Source organism: Diplotaxodon limnothrissa, linkage group LG4 (genome assembly GCF_057381915.1).
Source record: "Diplotaxodon limnothrissa isolate DT_005_m linkage group LG4, D_limnothrissa_male_GT1.1, whole genome shotgun sequence".
Lineage (NCBI taxonomy): Eukaryota > Metazoa > Chordata > Actinopteri > Cichliformes > Cichlidae > Diplotaxodon > Diplotaxodon limnothrissa.
Genome location: NC_140599.1, coordinates 28,232,907 through 28,248,243, shown reverse-complemented (window position 1 = coordinate 28,248,243; position 15,337 = coordinate 28,232,907). Strand labels below are relative to the sequence as shown.

Below are 15,337 nucleotides of genomic sequence, written 5' to 3'. Positions count from 1 at the left end.
TACTCAACAAGTTCAATGCGTAACTGAGGGGCAGCTAACTGTGAAATCTGAACAGCAGCCTCACAAAAATACACACACAAACACACACACAGTTGCACTATGTGCAACAGATAACAGTCTCTTTGTCAGTCAGCTTCCAGCATAAAAATAAATCAACTTGAGTTATCTTGTGACAATGGACAATAGAGTTAGACAATAAATCAGATTTTAATATCAATTACATTTTTTTCCGCATCAATTATGAACTCAAAATAATCTGCTTAAAAGGATTACTCGTTTGCATCCATTTTAGCCACGAAGCTCTCATTTCTACCCGGTGCTCGACCGTGGCCCAGGACTTTCTTCACCCCCATCTGTACCCGGAAACATTCAAACAGTGGAGGTGAGCCAACAAAGACTAGAGGTGCTATTGTGAGCCAGAGTCAAAAGACACAATCATCAAAACCTAACTAAAAAGAACAGTTTTCAAGTGCAATATGATTTGGACTGTCATACTGACCAAAATAATAGTAATTATTATTTTTACTATAATCAGCTACAGTGTGACAATCAAGGGGATTTTTAAAGAACTTGTTGTTACATTTGTACATTAATTCCACACTATCACTATTATTATTATTGTTATTATTATTATTACTACATTAATGCAAAATTTAATGTGATAAATTTCTAACTGACACTTAGAACATAAGTTTGCAACTCTGCCCTCTTTGGAATGAATGAGCTTGTAGTGCTTATTAAACGTTTCCTTTTGAAGAGTTCCTCTCAAACTCTTTGAGGCACTGATAGTGTGTGCTTGGCTGTGTGTGTTTGGGGGGACAGCATGGTGAAAAGCAAAGAGGGTGTGCTGTTTTATGCACATAAAAATGTAGACACAGATACTAGATACATATAAGCCCAAAGAATATGGGGGAAAGTAACAAGAGCCAGACAAATGGAGGCCTTACAGTTGTTGAGCTAATATACACCCACTTATAGTCAAGAGTTACAGTAATCTAAATCGCTCATTTTATGTAAACACAGTATGTATATTATGGAGGGTGGTTATTGGTTATGAGCGATCTCATGAGGGTGGCGAGATACTTAGAAAATTGCCCAAGTCCAGAGGAAGTAAGGAAATTGCATTGTAAAAATAACAGTAAATCAAGGAATCATGAGATGCTACAACAACACTGTGTGATGCTCAAATGAATATCACATCAGCCATTAAGGTAGTATCCTATTATTTGGCTCCTTTAGTCTCTGGGGGGAATAATGAATTATCCTCTCTACTTATCCTCCTAATCTCCCACCACTTCTAACTATCTAACCAGAGATTCTCAGGGAGGAGGTGGATGGGAATACAGAGAAAATAAACAGCGCCTATATCACTTACTAAGTACAAATATAGAGGAGTAATGATAAAGTCGTTATCCCACAGAATAATAACAGGGGATGCGAGCTGCATTCCTTTCTTGAAGTAGCAGCAAGCTCTTCCACTGATGATGTTTACTCAAACAAGGCTGTTTTAAACAAACGGAAAGAGGCATAATAAACAGGCTCTGAAGGGCCTCCCTGCCTTACCAAGGGAACATCGGAAGCAGAAATTGGGAAAAGAAGAGGCCATTTTAATTTTTAGTAAACAAATGGGATAGTAGGATGAGATGTCACCTGCTGTAGGAGGCCAACAAGCTAAATATAAATGTGAATGGAAGTAGTGATAAGAGTCTGAGTTACACACTAAAACAAGAACAGATGTTTTACGACTAATAACAGTCATTAACATTACCACATATTATCATCATATATAAGCTTATAATTAGGCCTATAAACAGGTGTTTACACTCATTGTGGCATAATTAGACCTCAGCTGAAATCAAGCCAACAGGGAAAGTCAGAGGAGGCACAGTTGTACGAGTATACAGCACCTGTATGGCTTTATTTTAATTGTATTTTAATTGTTCTGCTTACATGGCAGTTTTGATTTATATACAGGGACAACAAAAATGCAGAGACGATGTAAATGTTTCAGTAGGAAAAGCTCAAGTATTAACTGTTAAACATCAGAGGTTCAATTCAATTTGGTTGGCTCAGTTTCAAAGTCCACTATAGCTTGGAGCTATTGTTTGTTGCAGTAAGACCTTTGCTTCTCCAGTTAAAAAAGGTCAAAATATGATGATAGATACACGTGTCTACTGTATAAACTGGCTGACCTACACAGCAGTTTAACCCAGAAATGATTTGCATTTAAAGGCAGGTTTTGCTTATCACATTTGGCAGTTAATCATTTCTAACTCGCTTTCTCAGGTTAAATTGCAGCTTCCCAAGCAGTTAGACATATTCCAACTTCAGAGAAAAAAGGGAATCAGATTCAGATCAATGAACAGAAAGACAAGGAAACTTTTTTTTTTTTTTTTTTTTTTTTTTTAAATGGCCACACCAAGCTGCCATCACCTGTATTACCGGACAGGGCACATGGTTGTTAGCAGCTTATGTGGAAATTTAAAAAAAAAAAAAAAAAAAAACCATGCACAGGCAACAACTTTTAGCAGCCAAATACACTGAGAAGAAAAATGTGGTTTCAAAACAAAAAATGAAACCGTAACATTTAGACTTTTCCTTAGCATTTGTATGTTTCTACCAGTCGATCAAGTTAGACTCTACACTCCTGTCTGTTTGGACTGTGCAGTTCTAATCAAATGAGCAAATCAGTTCAACACTTGGTTTTCTTATCTCAGTTTCTTTTTTTAAAAGGGGTGGGGCAGGGAATTTCTCAAATGCCTTTCTTACTCTGTTTCTGCACCAATACGCACCATGACATGAAACATACGACATGTTCGTGTCCCTCCAGCTGCTCGAGAGATACTGCAAAGTCCTTCTGGCTTGACAGTCATCTTGAAACCTCTGGCACTTACTTGCAGTTACTTTGAAGCATTTAACTCTGGAATGGCTATATTATAATGTCAATGTACACCCCCAAAAACCCCAACGAACAAAGGTTTTAATCACAAAGGAAGCTAAATCCTACATGTCACTGCTGACAATAACAAGCATACTACTTCTATTTTCACACTGAAGTTGAAAGTGACAATGGTAGCATGTTGTCTTGAGTCATTTCCTCAACAATAAAATGGCAGTTCAGCAAAAGAGCTTGTCAGAACATGAAGCCACGCCTCCTGCCTTCATTCCCTCTCTGAACTTCCACTCAAGCTCTCACAAACACACACAGAGGAGAAGAAAATCATTATAAGTAATGAGAGAGGGGAATTCCACAAATTCCTGATGAGCCTTTAGTGCTTAAGCGTGAGCAGACATGGTAGTTTTCAGTGTCCGCCTGTGTCACTGTAGAGGAACTTCAGGAATTTCCTTTGTTGATACCCCCCCCTTCCCTACCGAGGAGAAGGGAGGGAGGCACTTTCCCACACCACATCGAGGCGTTTTCTCTGAAGGGGGAGCTGGAATAGTTACAGATAACCGGCAAGGGAGGGAAAGAGGGGCCTTAGTTGGGTCGCAGCACACACACACACACACAGAGTCCCATTTCAGGCTGTGGACAAATTAAACACTGCTGTCACTCTGTCTTAGGGATGCAAGCTGAATTGCTTGAGTGCAAAACATGAGACATGTTCACTGACACACACAAAGTGATTAACTTAGGGACAACTTACGCATTGCAGTATGGTCTCTTCTCGAAGCCTTTGTAATTCTTCATGTTTAGAGTCATTTTGCAGACCTCGCAGCTGAAGCATCCTTTATGCCAATACTGTCAAAACAGAGAGGACAATAAGTTAAGCAAGGAGAGTTCGATTTATTTTACTTGTATACAAAGAGACGCTGATACATCAGCAAACAGAGGGAAGTGAAATGACAGAGTTAGGACAACTGTTAGGTCTGTGTGAAAAAAGTGAAGCAATGCAGTTTTGCGTCAGCTGGCACTGAAGAGTCAGAAACAAAACAACTTCTCCTTTGCTACTAGGGCTGCCACAAACGATTATTTTGATAGTCGACTAGTCACCGATTATTTTTGCGATTAGTCGACTAATCAGATCATCATCCATTGGACGTACAGCATACAGCTTATTGCACCAGCAGCATCTGGTCTTATATAACTATCATTAGCTTACAGCTTGAAGTGTTTGTGCTAACTAAAAATAAAGACAAGATGGTAGTTTATTAATTTTTAATGAAATTTGCAGATTGTTTCGGTGAAGTTTAATAAACTCCTTGCTTTCTAAAATATAACAGGACACCGGAGTATATTCTCCAGCATCTCACACTTCTGATAATCAGCTGTCTGCTTGACAGTTTTAGCTGTGCAAAAACTATAACTTTAATCTCAGCCAAACCGATTTACTCAGGAACAAATAAAATACTAAAGAAAGCCAAACTAACATTTTTAAGTTATCTAAGTGACTTATATATATGTTTAACCTGACTAGCGAAAGACGGCGGTGGGTTTGAAAACGATTTGCCGGGAGTCCGGTGTTCTCACGGCTCTAGTTAGCCTTGCCCCCGCCTAGCTAACGAGCTAGTGGGTAACAGACGTCTCCGAAAACGTCGGAGCGCTTTTGAAAATATGTGGTGTCCTGATAAACTGAGCAGATATTTGAGGTTTACACAGCTACATTCTCGCCTGAAAATATGTTAAACGTTTATTTTGTGACCCAGAAAGAATAATAAGAGTAAAGTTAAAACTAACTAGCTGCCGCCATTGTCGACAACTGCGCTGGGCTGCGCTATGAATTCTGGGACACAGCTTCTTCTTCTTCGGGGTTTAACGGCAGCTGGCATCCTTGTACATGCAGTGCTGCCATCTTCTGTTTCAGTCCGTTATTACACTCTTAAATCCTACTACTCATTCCTGCGTCCTTTGTGATCTTACAAAGCTTCAAACGATGCGTCGACTATTAAATTAGTCGTCGACGATTTTAATAGTCGACATAATCGTGACTAGTCGACTAATCGTGGCAGCCCTATTTGCTACCAAACTGTATTTGCTATTTATAAGCAGGTCTCGATACTCTTGTGTGAGCGAAAAAAGGATAGCTGTACAGTTTATGTGTTTATTTTCTTGTGGTCACAAATTTTCCCACCTTTACCATAAGCTATGAGGTTAAGTGCAAAGAAAGCAGCGATATACTTGCTACAGAGACTCTGCTTGGTGTGCAGGCCACTCTTCGACTCCCCTACCATTGTCACAAGATGTTGTGCCTCCATCTCCCTAGCCACCCTTTCTCCCTTCCTACCACCCACTCGCCCTCATGCCTCCTCTTCTTCACTCTTCTGGCACTGGGCTGATTTGCAGCCTGAAGATTCAGAGAGAGGGACTGAAGATTGGAGAAAACCGAGAGGAGGGAGGAAACATGAAAGTAAGGAGCTGGAGAAAGCAAGAGGAAGGGAGCATGTTTGGGAGGGGTGGGCAAGAGAAAGAAAACGCCAGACAGTGAAGCAATGATCTGGCTGTTCCTGCTATCATCAAGGGAATGAAGGGAGGAGTGCAGAGACATGAAGAGAGAGTGAGAGAGAAAGAGTGAGTCCTTATTAACATGGCCTTGAGGCGCTTTGCCCTCCCTCTCTTTCTTTCACCTACTCTTTATCACTTTCTACACCAACTGCCCATACACTAAACACTAGTCTTCCAAACAAACAACAAGGAAAAGATGATTCAAAGCAGAGGATAAAACCACAGAAGCATATGGAAATACAACATCAGGTTCTGTTGTGTGCAGTGCAATTTGATGTGTTACAGGGTGCTTGGAATAAATCACTATGATGTTGAGGGTTATTGCATATGTACGCTGTAGATCGACAATGCAATCCTGGCACTATTATGAGTGGAAACATGCAGCACAATGGAGGCTTCAGAAATTATCAAATCAAAAGATATGGCTTCAGGTTGATTTTGAGATCAACTTTTGTTCTGTCTGGATGTTAACAGCCCACCCAGAGAGGTGTGTACTGACAACAAGCAAGTGTATGAATGTGTTTGGCATGGGTGTTTGTAGCTGGGGGTAAGCAATACTGTACTGAGGCATACAAAAGAAGCAGCACACAGTGGAAATCAGGCCTCGGCTCTCCTCAGCGGAGCTGTGATCCACAGCCAAACACACTGTGCCAAGCCTTCGAATGCAAACTCTTTATCCCACTACAACCCAGCTGAAGCCTGGGGGAACTGCAGATGGACACATGTTACTTTTTCCTGCTCTTCCTTCTTCTGTCTAGAACTACAATGGCAAATCCCTTCACAAACAACAGCATACTGCAAGCAGATTCCATTTCCTATAGCTTCAGCTGATCTGCAGCTGTGCTGGCAGCCATCTTTGCAGGTTGATCTACTTCCAACGCAGCAGCCCAGTATCATAGTCACTATTAATTAGTCTCTATTATTATCCCTTCCAAAATCCCCCAATTCTTTAATAATAAACTAGTAATAAATTATCCATGTGGAGCCTAAATAGACAAGTGTAAATGAAAATTCTGTTGAGTCACACACGTGAGCGGAGCATGGACCTTGATACTCCCGTTGTTTCCTAGAATAAATATTGACCTTGAGAACAAGTTTGCTGAACTCATCTGTTTAGCAAACTATCCCTAAGTCTTGCCCAACCTGCTAACCCAGATTCCACCATGGCAACCCTCATCAAGCGAGACCTTTGCTTGGACAACATGACCCTCTCGGGTGGCAGACACCCTACTCAGGCAGTTCAAAGCAAACAGTCTCTTCAACTGATCTAATCACTTGCAGACGACTCTAAACAGGTGCCGAAATGCACCGAGGAAACAAAGCCTTTTGAAGAGGGGAAATTATACAGCTCCAGCAAGATCTAAATATTCAAATTTATAGCCTAAACATCATGGACAGAGTAAAGGACCACCAATGACACTTTAAGTGCTTAGTATGCATTTAGCCTACTGCCCACAGCAGACATATCTTTAGGCGTAGCAGTGGCCATAGATGACATCATTGTGGTTACTCAACACCAATATGTGATACAATGCAAATATCAGCCACTCATCTTAGTGTAATCTGAACATTCTGAGTAATGGTATGATATATGAACACACTCTTTATATATTGACTTTACTTGGGTAGTTCACCTAGTTACAATGACACTCCTCCAAGTGTGTTTGGTTATTTTTTTCCCCCCATCTATCTGAGAGAACAGAGTGATTGATTTACTAGTGGAAAACCCCCTCTTTATTTGGAAATGTGTCACCTGCCAACTGTGGCTGGGCATTTTATGCATTAAAAAAAAAAAAAAAAAAAACACTAGTTGATATTCTTCCACAACTATTTAACTTCGAAGTTCCCCAACTATCCCAAAGGCAGATTTGGAGCATGATAACGTTACCTGGTACATTTCATGCTGGATTAAGTTCTCTCTTACTGCTGAGTTTTTTTATTTCCTCTGAAGTCAAATGTCAGAATTGGAAGTGACATCATGCCTGAGCTGACTAAGTTTCAGTGGTATTGTTAGAAAAGCAAGGAAAACAGGATTTGTTTTGTTTCTAGAAATCTATCCCTGGCAATACAGTGCAACACTGTTTTTGTGGGATTAAAGACTACTGACATACATTCAAAGGTAGAGCCAGGTAGGTTCTCTGTGAATGGCGTATTTATCATGTCACAAAAACACTGCGTCTAAGTTTAATTCCTGTATTATTTTGGTAATGTGCATCCAACCAGACACTGGTTAAAAGAACATTTGTATTTTAGACAAAAAGTAGATAAATACTGAGGTGAAAATATTATAATGTTTTACAACTGAAATATCATGGTCATCCCTGGTCCTAACCAGCTAAACCAAGGCCTTCCCTATCTGCTGGGTGACCAGTGGCTCTCGACACTAGTACACCAACCTCCATCTCCACCATGCTGGACTGCAGCTTTTTACATGACCTGGAGAGCTACTCTAAACAAGAAACTGCAGCAGGTGCAAAACTGCTTCAGGTACTGCTATGTCACGCTTGCTGAACAAGGACTAGTGTTGGTAATGGTAGTGGCATTGAACAGCAGGATTAAAGACTCACTGGGAGGCAACTGATAAGATCCCTTTTGCAAAAACCCATACATGCACATAGCACCATGGGTGAACCCTCAACTCTACCCTGCCTTCTTTAACACCACCAACAAACTGCTATCACCTATCTATGAAAAGATGAGTAGGTAGCAGTCAGAAAGAAATGGACAAACAAAAATATGTGAATGAGAGAAACATTCCAGCCATGTGTTAGCGAGGTCATCCTGCAGTTAGCCCTGTCCAGCTCCAGGAAAACCTGGCTCTTGGGTGCCAAGACAGGATCTGGCAGTCAGCTGTAAAATGAGGACACTGCAGAACTAGAGCCCTAGAAATAAAACACCATTTTTAAAAAAAATGCTCCGTCTCCCTGCATCAGCACAGCTCAAGGGCAGTTGTGTATGTACGCCTGTGTCTGTGTGTGCGTGAGAATTAACCCTGTCGGTGGATGTGTGTATTACTGTATGTAGGTTATATGTGTTAATGCATGATGTATTTGTGTCAGTGTGGACCCAACGATCGAGCCAAGAGCCGAGACGTTCACTCAGCCTCACAGCATCCTCTCAGTAAGAGTCAAATACAAATGGACCAAGTAAAATCCCATGTAGATGTATGGAAGGTCAGTAACCCTTTAAACACACAGTCTATGCAGACAAATCAGGAGGAAACTTACTGAGAGTCTGACCAGATGCATATAATAACATACTAAAAATATTCTGATAGAAGTGCCCGGCTTAAAGCATTAAGCAACCCCAGGCCTGTTGTGCCAACCACTTCTGATTTCACATTTAGCACATAATTAGGGCAGATTACTCACTCACCATGGTCCAATAGTAAACCAAACAAAACCAAATGACTGCTTTCAATAGATTTCAATAGAAATATTGGTTGGAAACACCATTTGGGCACCTCCTAAGTGACACTAAAGCAGACACATTTTCAAGGGCTTGGCTGGTGTTACTTTCCCCATTTGATTAATTGACAGTCTCATTATCACTTTAACACAAAAACAGTTTCATTACTATCTATGTTCCACATTAAGTGAATATGCATGTTTCCGTCCTCTGTTAATCACCATATTAGACATGAGAGGAATTTAGTGCACCCAAGGATGTCTCCTGGTACCATAATGAAATATTTCCCTACCTATGGCTAAATATCCAGAAATTAAACTTCAGTACAGACAATTTGGGAAGTGGTATAGTTTGAAACATGCTGTGAGGGCTGTTTGTCTCCAACAGTGGCCAAAACCAACACACCACACACCACAGTGCACAGCAGCTCTGCGAGTGTGAATGATTAGTCTTCCACAAGATAGCACATGCCTAAAGACAAAGTTCACACATCTGGCTGGTGCTATTATAGGAAACTAACGAATTAATGTAGGCAGGTTAATTATTAGCCCAAATGATACCATTAATTTTTACCCAGGCCCAGGGCATTGCTGCTGTCCAGCAGGCAGACTGTGATTTGACAGGCTATGCCCCAGTATGCTATTAACTTTTCAAACTACACCAGACTAATGTGTAACATACACATATTTCTGTGTGGGAAACAAAACTACAGAAAAGACAAGAGACAGAGTTGATAAGAAATGCCAAAACACTTCTGCTTAAGTGTAAATAATCTGCATATAAACTCTCTAATCATGTGAAATGTGCGAAATTTTGTGTGATTTGTTGAGGGTAAAAGGTTATTTACATTTATATTAGAAGAAAAAAGATGCTTTCATTAATAATAATTATATCCACTAGTTTTTAATTTCCTGCAGCAGACATTTGTATATCATTAACTTTCTCTAACCTAAGATTCTTAGATAGGTCATTTAGATTTTTGTAAAACACTTAGTGGCATCTATCTATTTGAATACATGCAGGAATTTATCAATGTTGTCCCTTGGTGCAGACAAAAATAAACAATATATGTTGGCTAATGTTCACAAGAAACTCAAAAATGCTGAAAATCACATGGCCAGGTATTCTTTTTGAATTTTGCTATGTACCATGAACAGATATTTCCATGTTTTTTTCAGGTTCAAGAAAATTCATGAACCTGAAGAACCCAGGTGAGCTGGTATGGAAAAAGCCAGAACATACTTCTTCACATTCCTTTAAAATCATTTTGGTCAATAATTTGACCAAAAAGCAGCTGAAATCTTGTTTTTTTGTTCAGAATGCAATCATGATCAAGTCATCAGATGTACGGGAAAACTATTTTTCCCTCTTTTTTCCCCAATCCCTTCTAAAGGAAAATCAAAAATATGAACAAAAATTGTGGCCCAAGAATCAAGATGTAAACCCCTATAGTCAAGAAATGTGTGCAGGTACAAATAAGCATGTAATAGTTTGGGAAAACAAACCCCACATGTGCACTGGCTTCTTCACACCAAGCAGAAGTACCTGGCCACTTGATGTCGAGTCAACACCTCAGGCGATTGTGAGTTTAATGCGTGTTTGTGACTCTGAGTCATCAAAGAGATGTGACTGGTGGCAGTGGCTGCACAGAGTCCTCAACTCTTGTGACATTTGGATAACATGAATCAGCTCTCAAAATAATCTGTCTAAATATAGGCAAAGGCAGCAGACAGGTTCCTCTGAAACTAAGGTAAGGAGCAAAAATTGGAGCAAGAATAACAGAGTGAAAATACAGACATTACTTTACCTTTAAGATTTTTTTTTTAAACCTACACAACATTGTGTAGCTTTTGCAGAATTACAAATTTGCATAAGACTAACCTACAAACAGTAAGGTGTTTAATGTTAGAAGTAGGGAGACTATTCTGCAAGCCAGAAAATTGCTATTGTGATTTTTAATAGGAGCAATTTATAAATTATAAACCACATTTCGGTACATAAGAAGAGTTTATATCACGCTTAAGTATAAACTGTACAGAGCACCTCAATTTGAACAACATTACCATTAACCAGATTTCTAACAACTTCCAGGGATTGAAAGGGAGCAGTACAACTGAAGCTCCCATCTTAGACACTATTGTTCCACAGCAGAGGAATTACACACTAACCACATTGTTAACAATGACAGTAAAAAAAAAAAGGGACACAAGTTAGCCATAACTCTAAAAGATTGGTTAGAGAGCAACAAAACATGTCAGATGCGAAGTTATAAACCAGACATTAAGAAAGAAATTGCTCTTTTTTTTGAAACGACCAGATTGTTGATGAAAACAGCAGTTCTTCCAAGCAGATAACAGGTGGTGTTGGTCTACTGCTGTAAATGTTTATGTTTAGCATATTAGTTTGGACCCAAGTTACCTTATTAAAAAACTAAAGTCACACTATAACATTAACTGAGCAGAGACTGTGGTAGATCTGTTTTTTCAATGGAGACTGGTCGCTTTTACAAGCACAGCGCCTTCAGTTCCTCGTTTGAAAGAGGTGTCTAATGGTGGATAAAGCAGTAAAAAACTTCTAAATATAGCATACATAAAAGCAGTATTGATTTTTCAGGAGGATAAATGCAATTTGGTGTGGACTCCATCCACAGCAGTATGTTGGTTAGCTTCTGAGCCGTTAACCATCATTGTAGGTAACACACAGACTGTGGATCAGGTCCTCAAACAGTCCCACTTCAAAGAAACCAAAACGTGTCATTGGGAAACTGCCTGCTTTTATGAACAAACTATGAAATGTTTATGAAATGTCAGTTTTAATTAGAGTGACTACAGTATTGCATGTCTATATTTACTTATATGAATAAAGAGATATCCATAGCATCATATATTGCCATGTACAAATATTAAGACATGATATTTGTTCAATTTTCCCCAGTTTGCGAGAACACTATTCTCACAGTTTAAATATGTGAAATCATTTAAACATAAAATAACAAATAAAAAGCACTTATAAAGCACATACAATGCTATTTCTTCTTTGTTTGCGCCATAAAAGTTTTCCATTTCATTTTCATATAAATAAAGTTCCCATCTGGCTTTGGCTAATCTGTATATCTTCTGGCTTTCTGTCAAAAGGTTGCTTGTTCAGAGTTAGGCTGAGACTTACCTACTAAACTTGATACAATGTGGGAGATAACTGGTTGCATAAAAGCTGTGTCTGACATGCTTCAACAAATAAATTCCAAAGAACAATCAAAATATGTTGACCCAACTAACAGGCTCACAAGCCAAACATGTCGAAGTAGTGCATGTTTTACATACTTAATAAAACACAAGCCGTCATAACGCACACTCTCACAATATTTACATACATTTGAAAAAGCTTTAAACTTCAGAACTAATTAACCAGTTCAGCTAGTTTGTGAACACAACCACACATACGTCACAGTTAATTATTAATGAACCCCCTTAAAGATGTTCAAGAACTTTCATTTCACCTGTGGGTGGGAATAGTTTGCATATTTCAGTCATACAAAACGCAGACAGCATGCGGCAATGATAAATTCACAGACACTCCTGCAAAGCTTGTTTGAGTGTTTCTGTGACTCTGCACAGATACTCAGTTTAACTTGAAAATCCACACTTCCCGCTAAAGTGTTGAATCTATCGCTTAATAAAACACACCAATAATTTTATTTATCCAAGAATTGCATATCAACTTAAAGTGAACCTAGTGTGATTTGCATATTAGCCTGTGCTTTTAAAAAAACACTTCCTTGTTAAAAGTTTCACTGGCTACAGTTCAAAAGCTGCCCTCAACTCAAGCGACAAAAAGCCACTCTGGTAGATATGAGTCGGACACTAGAGCCAAATATGCATCTCGTCTCATTACTACCAGCAAGCATTTTAGGTAGTCAAAGGAAGCCAAATGACAAGGCAAAACCGTTACCAACAACAGCTTGAACTAAAATTCACTTCCTGTCTTTACGTGTGTTCGGCTGCCCGCGGGGCCCTACCCCGCTATACAGGAATGCAGCTGTCAGACAAAAAAGCCTATGTGGTTTAGCCTCTCAAAAGAGGGATATTAAAAGAAGAAGCTTGTCAGGTTAAGATACTTGGTTTAGATTAAAAACACAGGCGTGTCAGAGCCCTTAGGCCCCTGAGCATTCACCTGAGCTAGCCTGGTACATGAAAAAAAATCGTCAACTCTGCTGCTTAAAACAAAAATAGAATGGCAATGTGTGTGTGTCCCATGGAGAAGGGGAAAGGGAGGTTGTTTTGGCATGTCTAAAAGGGGGTGTGCGCTGATGTGGAATGGCAGCTAAGACAGACGGCGGGCTACACTTCTGTGCTCAGTTCAGAGAAGGGAGATAGCACAGCAGGCCACTGACAGAGCACGTTTTACGGGAGTGTCTGTCTGCTGGAATGCACGCTCCTTCAGGCTGAATTACAGCCTGCATTCAAGCTGTAGTTCAGGCAATTTGACTCACATTTACACTAACTTTCTAGCATGCTAAAATGACTTGTACTACGGTGCTTATGCAGGAAAACCTAAATGTATTTGAATACAGGGCACTTGGGGAAGACAACCGTGAAGCAGAGCAGTAACGTATCCAGTCAGAGCTGATGTTCCTTTAGATAAACTGCTTTGTGAATGTGTCTTTCTACACCTTTTCCATCTGTTAAGCCCAACAGATAAGACAACTCAACAGGCATTGATTTTCATTGACCATTCAGACTTCCATTAGACAAATTAGGTACTTGCCCCAGGTCCTTCTTTGGTCAGATATAACCTATGGATCATATATCAAGCAACCAGACCCCACCCTGATCAACACAGCGAGTGCAATCTCTCTTTACAGATTTACATTAGAAGTGATTGCTGCAATATTCAACACATTCTGGACACCTTTGCCTCATCAAAGCTGAAAGGGAAAGAGGAAGACGACGTGCAGCACCATGTTAACACCAGTTGTTGCTCCCGTGTAAATTGGTAGCTTCGACAGATCCACTGTGGCTACAATTGATTAGATTATACGTCTACTTTGCCTAAAAACTAACTAGGCGGCTCGACTAATCATCCCTGACCTGGATTAGCCAGTGAATTAGACACAGACACGTCCACATCAGTCCACGTTGTCTTCAACAACAGTGGACACGAAAAATATGACAACGGGACTATACCGTTCTCTTTATATATCGTGCGTTAATAGATAATTTTTAAATACACACAATGAATCTGCCATCGAGGCTAAAAACGTTGATTGTCAGGTTTCGTCAAAGCAGCGGTTGGAGCCAGGCCTAGACTAGACATGGCTCTCCGGAAGCACTGTGAAGTGCTGGTTGGGGTAAATCCGTACCACAGCTTGAGGCTATCATCTTTGGGACAAAAATACAAATTCCGGTCCCTTAAGATAACCCACCAATACCACAATGCGGTTTAATTTGATTTTAGTGTACGCACTGTTGTGCCGTCGCCTTCCAGACGTGAGTTAGCCGTTAGCCTGCAAGGCTAGCGAAATACCTGTCCAGCTGGGGTGTTCGATTCATTCACAAAAATATGTGAAATTTGTAGTTTTTGGGGTGCTGAAATAAGTTGAGTCACTGCACCACTCCACGGCAGTGTATCAGCATTAATTTAAGAAAGAAAGATACGAAAACGAGAAGGTTTCGGTTCTTACCTTGTCCAGACAATTCACTTTTTCCGTGGGGTAAACGACTAGATTACATCTGCTACACAACGGATTCATGTTGGAGGAATGCTCTTCTAGCTAGTTAGCACAGAAAACGCCGATGATACTGGTCGTAGCTGTGTGCCGTCGAGTGTTTGCTCCGAAAAACAGCTATAATGTATGATTAGAAGCAGTAGCAGACCAACTCTAATCTAGTTGTATGTAGGAAATCCAGGAGGTTGTTGTCGTTGTAGCTGCACAGCTGGCTGTCAGTCCACTAACCAGAGACGGAAAGCGCGCTCCCGCCGCCCCCCTCTCTTCCTCCCTCGACTGCGCGTGTCCGAGCAGAAAGGGAAGAGGTTGTGTAGGAGGATCCGTTTTTTTGTTTTTTTTTATGTTTGTTTTTATTTCTGAAAAAGAAAAAATATTACTACAAAATAAGGAACGAGAACATTCGTACATTTATATATTTAACTGGGACTATAGCACTGTTTTACTTGGAAATGAAGCAACATTATTTCAGTTTTCTGTAACAGTATGAAGGTCCAATCGCCGCCTGTGCATTTGCATATCAAACTTAACCGTATTTGCGCCATCTGTGCTCGCATAGAAAACTTGTGCGATCATCTTTATAGGGTTTTTTCCCTTTTCTTTTTTTGTGCTTCACCAGTCCAGTTTTCTCACATCAAATTTTACACATCTGCCACGTTCACTGCACTACATACCCTACTTCACTGCTCATGTGATCCTTTTGTTTAGAGTGACATCTGCTGACAAAAGAGTTGCACTGTATCTGCGTATCGGCCTACATTATT

The 15,337-nt window shown here is 40.1% G+C and overlaps 1 protein-coding gene across 1 annotated transcript in view; it reads right to left on the bottom strand.

The window, feature by feature from the left end:
• Nucleotides 1-14,822, bottom strand: part of lasp1 (LIM and SH3 protein 1) — a 31,855-nt gene extending 17,033 nt beyond the window's left edge. Inside the window, exons 1-2 of the mRNA XM_085351799.1 lie at nucleotides 14,532-14,822; nucleotides 3,648-3,742 (exon numbers count right to left, since the gene is read on the bottom strand). Of these exons, the coding sequence (XP_085207925.1) occupies nucleotides 3,648-3,742; nucleotides 14,532-14,600 (164 nt within the window). The 5' untranslated portion in view covers nucleotides 14,601-14,822. The remainder of the gene's footprint in view (nucleotides 1-3,647; nucleotides 3,743-14,531) is intronic.
• Nucleotides 14,823-15,337: the final 515 nt, after the last annotated feature.